The sequence below is a fragment of the Momordica charantia genome (genome assembly GCF_013281855.1).
Source record: "Momordica charantia cultivar OHB3-1 chromosome 2 unlocalized genomic scaffold, Mcharantia_2.0 BLBB01000002.1, whole genome shotgun sequence".
Lineage (NCBI taxonomy): Eukaryota > Viridiplantae > Streptophyta > Magnoliopsida > Cucurbitales > Cucurbitaceae > Momordica > Momordica charantia.
Window position 1 is genome coordinate 10871149 of NW_028275160.1, and position 11618 is coordinate 10882766.

General features: G+C 31.8%; 1 protein-coding gene across 1 annotated transcript; it reads right to left on the bottom strand.

Moving 5' to 3' along the window:
* Positions 1 to 5915: 5915 nt before the first annotated feature.
* LOC111021472 (uncharacterized) lies at positions 5916 to 9299 on the bottom strand. Its single transcript, XM_022298454.2, has 4 exons — positions 8922 to 9299; positions 8001 to 8246; positions 7047 to 7214; positions 5916 to 6387 (listed from the first exon to the last, which is right to left on the bottom strand). The coding sequence occupies exons 1-4, from the start codon at positions 9245 to 9247 to the stop codon at positions 6384 to 6386; spliced, it is 744 nt and encodes a 247-aa protein (XP_022154146.1). The 5' UTR covers positions 9248 to 9299; the 3' UTR covers positions 5916 to 6383.
* Positions 9300 to 11618: the final 2319 nt, after the last annotated feature.

Consider the following 11618-nt stretch of genomic DNA (forward strand, 5'->3'; position numbering starts at 1 on the left):
CTCTGAGTTTCAAAAAGTGACGGTTTGATCTCTAACCTTTGAAAAATAGTTCTAAAATATCCCTAAAGTTAAACTTTCATTAGTTACACTAACCCGATGTTGATGTGGCAACGGTGAGTTGTATATTTATTAATTTTATATTATTTTAAATTATATGACTTTTTTTCATTTTTATCTCCTCTTTCTCCCCATTCCTCTTAAGATCAATAATCGGGCAGTTGTTTAATTTTTCCTTCTTCAACCACCATCTTCCACACAGTGATTTTGAACCATATACAAACAGTGGTGAAGCTTAAGCCCGAGCTGACGAGGCCATGCTTCCCAATCTGATTCCAACAATGGAAATGACAGAGAGTCCTCTGTTCTTCTATAGGGCCAAAGGGTATCCGTAGATCCTTGTTGCCTTCAAAGGATCAGGAGGTGATAAGCCTTCATTTAGAGGCCAACAAGTGTTATTAATCATGCTTATTAAAGTAATGCGGAGTTAAAAGCATATATAACTGTGTGAAAATGTGTATATTATGCGTTTTAAAGACTCCGACAATTAGAGTTAGGTAGATGCAGGTAAAATGATGCAATTATTTGTATTTTGTAGGGAAAAATAAGGAATTTTGGACGAATGTGCTAGCCGCATTATTTTTTAGACTTCCTACAGACACACCTCGCTCCTACGAATGTCTTAGTTTCCTATCTTTTTAAGTTACATCTATTAGTGAGCACGACATTTACACTCCTCTTGCTTATCTTGATTGATATAATTCATCTAGTTGATTGACTTGTTGACCAGTCGTTTAAACCACATTAGTTAGAATTTAATTCTGAAAATGTTAGAGTCAAACGAAGTTCGTCAAGGTAAAACAGCAAGTTAATTAGAAATAAGAACTAAAACAAAGAACATCGACGTAGGCTCTCGACGACCCCACTCTGATGACTGGTCTAAGGTGTTATGTTATGTTTCCCTCCATACATGCTAACACATCTGCTGACACGTAATTTAGAGTGTCCTCATTTTCTCGATCCTCCTTAAGCTTCATGTAGTGTTTCTTGAAGTGGCGCTTTTTGTGGCAGTAAAAACATTCAACCTTGCTGCTTCGACTCCTCTAGCCATGTCTCTGATGTTTACCATAATTCATCTTCCCTTTGCCCTTACTCTGTGCTACCAATGTTGACTCCAAATGGTCATCACCACCAGAAGTGGATGTATAATTCTTCCCACATCCTTTCCTACGAATCTCCTCAACAATTGCAGCTTCACAAATATCTGAAAATTTCATACTCTTGTCCCCAAACGAATTCGACACCGTTGTCTTCATCGTCTCTCACAATAGTTTTACAGCCTTCACCTCATCTGAAAAAATGATATACATTGACTCCAACTTGTTCATCAGATCAGCGACCTCGTTTGTGTGGGAGTTCACTAAAGTACCCCTCCTCCATATGAATGTTGAAGTATCTCGTAATTAGATACACCTTACTGTTGGCAGCGCCTTCATTAGTCCCATTGTCGTTTTCTGACCTCGCTACAAAATTGCCATATTTATTGACAAGCACAACCTGATGATCGTTACGGTTTGTTCATCCATCTCCGCCCATTCCTTGTTTGTCATCACAGCCTGTCCTTTCTTCAAGGTTTTGTGTATCTTCTTGTATGTAAGAAGATTCGTCACTTGCATCTTCTAAAACCCGAAAATTTCTCCATCAAATCTCAAAACCTCCTCGAATTAGTGACGATGTGACTTTTCACTGGATCCCATGATACTATGACCTAAGCCTATAATACCACTTGTTGGGAAAATTTACTTACCAATAATATTTTCTCCTTCCACATTCGTCAGTGAAAATAAATCAACTACAATAATAAGAGAAAAACAGGGAAAGCACATAAACGACACCAAATTTATACTAGTTCACCCAACCACGGGCTACATCCAATCTTCCGTTCAGATGCCGGTTCTACTATGATTATGCGATAAATAATGGGCAATAAAAATCTCTCAAATCTAGAGGTCTTGACAAAAGCCACCTAGCTTACCCGTTAAACGAAAGCTGGAGTTCTAATTATTTAGGATTTTAGTGATTCATAGACGTGTGTACATGCTAGCCTAAGCTTCTAAACAAATCAAAAGCGGTATCGAATAAGAGTCAAACCAATTTGCATAAAGTAAGCAAAAATGTGTCTGGCGCATTTGGTAGGTGTAACTAATATTTTTAAAACTAAGCAGTAGTATCGGGTTGCCTTTTTAACTTCTATTTTCTTGGTATTTTTAAATTGTGTTCCCAACAATTTCAACTATTTTTATCCTAAATTTGATTGCTCATTCAAGCGATTTGCAAATTTATTTGAAAACAAAACTAGTACGAACTTAGAATACTTCTATATTATTACTTGTGATAGTGTGCACTTGTACCCTACCCTCTATCTACTAAGCAGAGGCGCAACACGAGGCATTAAATTTGGGCAAATTCCCACTTGGATTAGTAAGAGTGGATGTTATGATGTCTATATGCTGATATACCACAAATATATGTCTGATATAAACTTCTAATATGATTATTTGATTATGATGTACTTGGAATATGTATGGTGCTGATCTACCTTATTGATTTTCCTTTGATCTACGATATTGATATAACTATGATATATGTGTGTTGATATACCACTGATTTATGTCTGATACATACTTCTAATATGATTACATGATTCTGACATACCTCTAAGATACCTACAATATGTATGTCCTAATCTACCAATTATTTACTATTAATTTACCATTGGTTTACTATTTATTTACCTTATTGATACACTTTATGAAATATTACGTACTATTGATTTACTAGTGATATACCATTATTGATTAATATATATTCACTATTTTTTTCCAGGTTGAAACAAGGATGCAAACAAGTAAAAAGAAAGCTAAAATTAAAGCATACAAGGTTGATGTTGAGTATGCAGGTTCAAAAGAACATATTAAGCCAACACCAAAGGTCTAATCTTTACAAAAATAAAAAACCAAGATATCGCCCCCAAAGATAGGGCAATCTCCAAGAAACATGGTTGATAATAATGAACCTAGTTTTGACTTAAAGATTTCTGAAATATAATGAAAACTTGTATTTTAATACAATATCATTTAGCTTTTTATATTCCTATTATAATATAACGTCTTTTAGATTTAAAACGTATATTTAAAACTTTTATCTATTTCTAGTTTTTTATGTTCGTATTATAATACAATATATTTTAGATTTTGAATATATGACAATGAATTTGTTTATATGTAAACCACTTTCTATTAATCTTATGTTTGCTAATTTGTTGAATAATATCAATGTGTCCCCCCTATTCATCACCACATAAGTGATTAGGGTTTGTTTGATAACCATTTCGGACCTGTTTGATAACCTTTTCGTTTTTTGTTTTTGGTTTTTAGTTTTCAGTTTTTAAAAAACAGAGTTGTTTGATAACCAATTTAATTTTCAGTTTTTTATTTTTTAAAAATCATTTTGAAATTCTAAGTAAATTAAAAAAAAAAGTGGTTTTCAAATACAGGTTTCTGTTTTTTAAAATCTCATTTTTCTTCTAATACAACTTTTTTTTTCTTTCTCATATTTATCTCTAAAAAATTATTTTTCACTCTAATTTTTTTATTTCTAAATTTCTCTCTACAAACTTTATTTTTCTCTCTAAAATTTTCGTATTTTGAATATTTATTGTTATTTGTCTCTCTCCAAATTTTTTATCTATTTTTGTTTTTTTTCTAACAGACTAGTTTCATTTCTCTCTCTAAAAATTTAATATTTTTCCTAATTTTTTCCTATCTAAAATTTCATATTTTAAAATTTTTCTTTGTAATCTATTTTTTCTTCTAAAAATTATATTTTATTTTCCTGTTTAATTTTCTTAACTTTTATTTATCTTTGTATTTATTTATTTTTTATGAAAATTATATTTTGAATCTTGTTTTTACCTATAAATTTGTTTCCACTATAATTTTTCTCTTTTTTTTATAATTTCTCTTTTTTCTTTAACATATCTTTTCCTCTCGACTTTAATTTCTTTTCTCTAAAATTTTCTCTTTTTGACTTTAACTTTTCTTTCACTATTTTTTTTCTAAATCTTTTTATTTATCCCTATAAAATTTATCTTCCAAAAATTTATTTACATCTCTCTAAACGTGTATTTTCATGTCTCTACATTTGTGGGATGACAAAAATTTCTGCAGGGTCAGGTCTCAAAAATTGAAATGCATGTCCCAACCCCGTCCTCATCCCCGATTCCATTTTTTAAATAATTAATATATATTTATTACACTTTTTTTATACTTCAATTCTAAAAACAATTAAAAAACCAATAATTTTTCTCGAGAACATTTCTCGGACCCAAGAACGAGGTGGAGACGGAGACTAAAAATTTTCACAAGTACGAGAATGGGAGAGCATCCTCACTCGTACTCACACCATTGTCATCTCTAATCTACATAAAATTTTCTCTCTCTAATATGTATTTTCAATTGTCTAACATTTTAAAAACAAAAATCTAAAAATGGTTACCAAACATGTTTTGGTTTTTTGTTCTTAAAAACAAAAAACAAAAAATGATTATCAAACATATATGGATTTAAAAAAAAAACCAAAAACTAAAAACCAAAAACTAAAAACTAAAAACTAAAAACAAGAAAAACCAAAAACCAAAAACTAAAATGGTTATCAAACAAGCCTTAGTAATTTTTCAAATTTTGAATTCCCTCCCCATGCTTAACATGTTGTTTTTCTACTGATATATCACTAATATATGTCTGATATATGTTATTGATATACTTCTTATATTATTCTCTGATTTTCGTATACGTATGATATACTTACGATATACCTGTTATATGTATTTGTTGATTCACCCTATTGATTATATTCATCTACCATGTTGATATAAAATGTAATTTTCGTCACTAAAAGTACCCTATTGTGACAAACTTTGATTTGTCGCCAATATTTTGTCTAAAAATTGTCAAATTAGACGAAGCTTTTGGCGACGAATTATAATTTCATTACCATACGGTAATTTTGGCGATGACTATTACATTTCGTCGCCAAAAGTATCCTATGATGACGAAATTTCAATTCGTCACCAAAAGTTTCGCTGGCAAAAAAAAATTCTTGTAGTGTGTGCTAATATAGTGGTGATGTAACACTGATATATCTTCGATGATATATCTGCAATATGGATGTGTTGATGAATGGTAAAATTAGAATTATAAAAATTTCAAAAATAAAAATTCAAATTTTTTGCTTGCAAAATTCAAAAGGCGTTTACATTTTTGCAAATATGGGTAAATCTGTTGCCACCCATTGCAAATTCTTTAAAAGTCTACCATAAATATTCATAATTATAAATGAAAACAATTATACATATAAATTAAAAAAAATACTTCATATTATAATTTAGAAAACTTCAATAATTATAACTCAACTTCACTCCCCCCAACTACTTGCCCCCAAACACCCCTAAGAATTTTGCAATTTCAAAAGTTTCTCTTAATTTAATTGATCCATAAGTGATTTTATGGGCTCTTAATTGTACATTTAGACCTAGAAGATACGAGCTTTCAAATAACAAAAAGTTTAGTTAAATTCTAATTCATTAACCTAGAGTTACTCTATTAAAAAATCAAGAGTTCCACTCTCATACAGTATAGAATTAATTACGTCTAGAAATATGACTATGACATGTAAGTCAACTCTTCACAGGATTTGTATTTACAACTACGCAAAAGTCTTATAATTAAAATAGGTCTCTCTCTAGTTGAAGAATGGGTGAGCGGGAGAGGCGCAATCACGATTTCCCTTTTAGCTTACTAGATTAGTTGTCGAGTTTGATAGAGTTGGAAGTATATGAACTTGAAGATCATAAATGCTTAAAGAACAATGAGCTAGTAAACTAATCACGACAATGACAATATTTTTTATAACAAGTGAGGGACGAACTCACGACCCATAAAAAAAAGGTCCTAAATACTTAAGCAATTAAAACTATGCTCAAGTTAACCAGCACAAACTAATAACAACATTCAATTTCCCTTAAAAAAAGGTACTTGATTATGGTTTTTTTTTTCCATTTGATAAGTAAAGAAAATATCAAATGGAAATAAAAAGCAAGAGGGCGCACACAATGACTAAGGTTCATTTCCATCTCTTTTCCCTTTCAATTTTCCATTACCAACACAAGAAGGGAAGATAAGAGATGGGTAAAAGAACCTAAGCTGTTACAATTAAGAAAATTAGCCTAAAATACAGAAATTAACCAAAAGACAAACAAATAATATGCATTAATTTTAGGCCCATCCACCTATTTTCTCTTCTTTTTCTCCTCTGTCTTTGCTTCTTTACCTGCAATAAGGCCAACCATTGATCAGGTAAAACAGGTTGAAATTACCAAAAAAGTGTTAAGTTTTGGGTGCACTCATTTTCCTTACCCTTTTTTTGTTCTTTTTTGTTCTTTTTTTTTTTCTTTTTAATTCACTATACATTATGTAGGTGGAAATTCAACTTTCTACAAAAAGAAGTTCAAAATATTTTCAGATGAGAATGTACAAATTACAATGATAGCCACTCAAAGAAATAAAAAGTCAGAAACAAATTAAGACCCACATTATGTTAAAAATATAAAAGTAATAATATGTTCAAAAAGTGCATTTTGTTTAAAACTCTCCCTATGCTTTGATCATTGGATGTGTTTCCATTTAATCTTCATAACACCATTTTTATTTTGTGTATATATATATTATGTAATTTGTGCAATATCGATATCAAGATTTTATTTTTACGGATATGTCGATGACATATATTAATAAAATATCGATATCAACGAATATTCCTGAAAACAGGAGTTATAAAATATTTTATTCATATCAATAATGAATTGAAGATACTTTTTCTATTTCATATATATTTATACCAGATATTGGAGATACCGATTAATACTTAATATCAATGTCGAACCTTCCAATTTAACGATGTTAAACCACATTTGGGAGAGAAGAGAGTACCAGAAGAAATTGTTGAGATGAGTTTGAGCTTCTGAGTCTTCAGAATCATGGGAGGGAGAATGTACATGTCTTCCTTCATAAGTTGTTATCACCATTCTTGGATCCTCAGCCAATCTCTCTACTCGTTTCTTTACTCGACAGTGATCTTGCGTACAACGATAGTAGCTTCTGCATTATTCGAGAAACGAGCGAAAAACGACCAGTTAGCGGGAGAAAAAACATATACATAATCCATAATTCATGATGTCTTTCTTTATTTTAGCTCAAAGTCGAAGATAAGTAATGTCTCGATGAGATAAATCAGCCAATTGTAAAGTAATGGTAAAGATGGCTTGGATTTGCCTCTAAAAAAGTAAGCAAATGAATCAAAGTTTTTGGTTTTTTTGAAACTTCATCATTAGTTATTACTTCTTTAGTTTTGATGATCCTAATTAATTTCCCTTTTTTAATATGTTTTTGAAAGCTTATAATTACTTCTTTCTGCCCCCCATCTCTGTAATAATGATGACAACATCAAAATTTGAATCTGCTAAACAGATAGAGAGAGAGAGAGAAAGCATCAAATCAGTAACATCTACGCGTGAGAGAGATGTTCTGTAGAATCCAAATCCAAAAGTTGAAATTTTCTGTAAAGAAAAATGATGTTAAAAGCAAAAAGAGAGAAGAGAGAGAGTGTTTTAAAAAATATATATATATAACTCGCATAACTCTTTAACTATTTATCCCAACAATCCGAGTAGTTCATTTCTATTATAAACATACTCTCAAGATAGTGGCAGCTCATCAATCTTGGCAAAATCTCATTTTTAGACCAAAGAAGTGACTCATTTCTATTATAAATTTTTGTTAGATTCTTTCAATGTAAGATTCTTAACAAATATGTGTGACAGTTCCTATGTCGCTCCTAATTGGGCTAGAGAGATGGTAAAAAGTAAAAAATTGTTTAATTTTTACCTGGGATGGTGTGTGTTTTTGACCACTTTCTGGCCGTACTTGCGCCATTTGTAACCATCATCAAGAACATCCACATCGCTCATTGTCTTGAAGGAAAACCTTGGCTCTCTCACCTTTCTCCTCCCTTTCATCTTCTTCATCTTCATTGCACTCACTCCCAAGTGATGATGATGGTGATACTCATTCCCATTTCCCCCATTCACTCTCTTCCCACTCATCAAGCTCTCTCCAACCTCCCCCCAGGGCCTGAAAAACAAAATGAAAACAATCGAACGTAAGTTTAACCTAATAGGCTATGATATATATTTGAACGAAATCACACGTACGAGATTTGAAGACATCATCACTAAATTCATCATCACTAAATTCAAAAGCTTAAATGGATAGATTACTATAAATTATTCTAAACAAATGAAATATTAACTAGAGAAAAAAATGACACAACTCAAGTTCAAACAACATATATAGCATCTCGTTCTCAATTAAAACATAGCTTAACGGATTAAGACATATACATGCATCCAACCATGAGGTTGAGAGTTCGAATCCTCATCCCCACATGTTGTACTAAAAAAACATATCTCATTGCTCTAACATCATAAAATTAAATCGCCAATAAACTCAAAAGTGTAACTGGTTGATAGGTTACGATATATTTCAACACAAATAGAACGTTATTTAATTAGAGAAGAGAAATGACTCTACAAAAGTCTGAACACATAACACACCGAGAATCTTAATTCGTTTGATAGGTTACCAAGAGAAGAAACGATGCAACTGGAGTTCAAAAACAAAACCTCCTACCAACTATGATCCACATTAAATCAACGCTAGACTCAAAAATCGTGTAGTAAATCACCTATCCATCTTCTTCACTATCATTCAAAAACCTAAAATTGTGACACAAAGTTGAAAACCCACCATAGATTTGCATTAGATGTTTGCAAGGAGAGGAGATGGTGAGCCACAAACTGAGAGGAGGGGCAGTGGTGATCTCTCTGCTTGGGAGCTGGCAAAAGAGAAGAAGAAGAAAGAAGGGTTTCAGCAGTGCAGAAATTAGGAGCCTCAAATGGCGGCGAATTAGGAGAGCTGTTGTTCATGGCCGCCATTGAAGGAACCTGCACAAACGTCAAGTTTGAAGAAGGCAAGAAAGTGCTGAAGAAACCCATTTGAGAAGAATTTTGATCTGCTTCTTCATCTTCAAACAAAACTTGTGGGTTCAGCAGCACTTGGGATTTGGAAGCCATTTCTCTTTCTCTTCTCTCTCAAAACACAAGTAAAGAAAAGGGGAAAAAAGGGTTGGATTTGAAGGATGAGAAAAATGAGTTTTTTTTTTTTTTTTTTGGAATTTTGAATAGGTGACAAAAAGAATAATAATTAATTTGGCTATATTTTATGTGTGTATAGGAGAAAAGCTAGATCCTTTCCTTTACGTATGTGCCCCCCCTCCAACTACTTTCCCTTTTTCTTTTTGCCATTTATTTTCTTTCTTTTCCCTTTTTAACTTGTCAGAATTTGGGAGGTAGAGAGTGAAAGTTGTGTAAAAAAGGAAAACAATTTTCCTTGTTTGTTTAATGAACTTTATTTATTTATTTCGTGTTGTGATTCTTGAACTTTTGATGGGGAGGAAAATACTAATTTGATTAGTTTGTATCGTTAATCTTTAGTTATTTATATAAGGAGAACGTAAGACGGTTGGGAGATCCAACACTTAACTTTATGTGGCTTCGAATACTTGTCAATGTAGTTGTTTATTGATCGGGAGTGAAAAAATATTTTGCTCATTTATTTTTACTTAATCTAAATGGATTCTTATCACATTGTGTCAAACCATCAATGGCTAATCTATCCAGCATCTAGTATACTAGTTAGTTGCCAACAAGTTATGTTCAAATAAAATTTTCTTTTTCCAACCCCATTATCAAAATGTAGGTGAGAAACATATAATATAGGAGGCTAAGTGAAAGCACAAGAGAAATAATATAAATGTTATAATTACAAAATAATGTTGATTTTGAAGACTAACAAGAGGCTGAAATTTTGATATCATCTCATAAAATCGTCCGCAAATATGAAAGCTTCTGATAAGAGACAATTGTTTCTCCCCAACTAGATGAACCATAAAATAGAACTGAAATCATTGCACCATAGCAGTCGTTTCTACTATTGGAAAGTGAAATGTTGATACATTCTGAAATAAAATCTTCAACTATGGCAAGAAGCACCGTGGAGATATTTAAAATGTCAGGCAAACGTACCCGTATGGACTTGGAGAAATGGGTGTAGAGTGAGGGCACTGGAAAAATGGGTGGTCCAAAGATTCGCTATTCTGATTGTGGAGTATACATGTCTCAAGACTCATAGACATAGGTAAATACGTAGCTTGCAATTTATCATGAAAATTTATACATTATCCAAGTTTTTATACAACCTCATTTTCGGTGAACGGCAACCCTAACTATATCGGTCTTAAGAAGTTTATTCCTACTTTCAACCTGCCAATAGAAAATTTGAGTATGATACAATTGGAGATCAATAGCATTATTCACTTGTTTCCTCTTATTTACATGCCCAAAAACACAAGGGAGAGTGGAAAAGACCAGAAGAAAACATTCACTCATTCATTCACTATTCAACAAAATAAAATAATAATAAATTTGGAGACAGAAAAAGAAAAAGAAAAAGGAATGTAGTGAGAGGTGACTACATAGAGTTTTGAGGATTAAAACTGAAGTTGATGCTTTGGATATTTTGGACCTATTGTGACTGTTTTCCCACACCTCAAAAGCATCAAAACTCTGTCTTTTTAGGGTTAGTGGAAATTTCACTGTTTTAATTTGAAGGTCAACTATAAACGACAATTCACATAGAGACACGACAGACAGTGTGGAGAACATACAACTGTTTAACTAACGACAGTAGTGTGTGTGTGTGTGAGAGCTATTTTATTATAAAATTTCATGTCTTGGGTGCACCAAAAATTCAAACTTTTTAATTGCCCAACAGGTAATGAAAGGAGCCAGTGATGGCCTTTGCCCTCAAGGTCCTACATGTGCTCAAATACTTTACAAATATTTGCAAAATGATAATAATATTAGAAAAGCAAGAGATAAAAAAATAATGCAAAAATTTTTGTAGAAAGAAATATATTTAAAGTTCTAAACTTTTTTTTATCTTGTAAATCTTGAAAGCTCTTATGTTTAAGCTAATTGTCTAATCCAACTACATTTTACAGATAAACACATCAGAAATTAATTCTTAGATAAGTGGTCAGCGTGGGGTTGTGAACCCATTCCTCTTAATTCTTTTGATTTACCTTGGCCTCTTTGGACCAATATGAACTACTCATTATGATTCGAAGGCTCTTGTACCTGCTTCTTTTGGTGGTATGTTTCCTAGCATACTTTAAATAAAGTGATTTCTTCTCTTAAAAAAAACTTTTATTTTCAGTTTCAAAACATAACTCGAAATTGTAGTATTAATTAGTGCCTCCTTATAAGTCACAGCTAGGTTTGAAGAATAATCTACCTCGAAGAAATAAATGTTTTCTATTTTTTTTTAAATTGCAATCGAGTATGGTATAAGATTGATATGTATATTAGGAAATTACTATTTTTT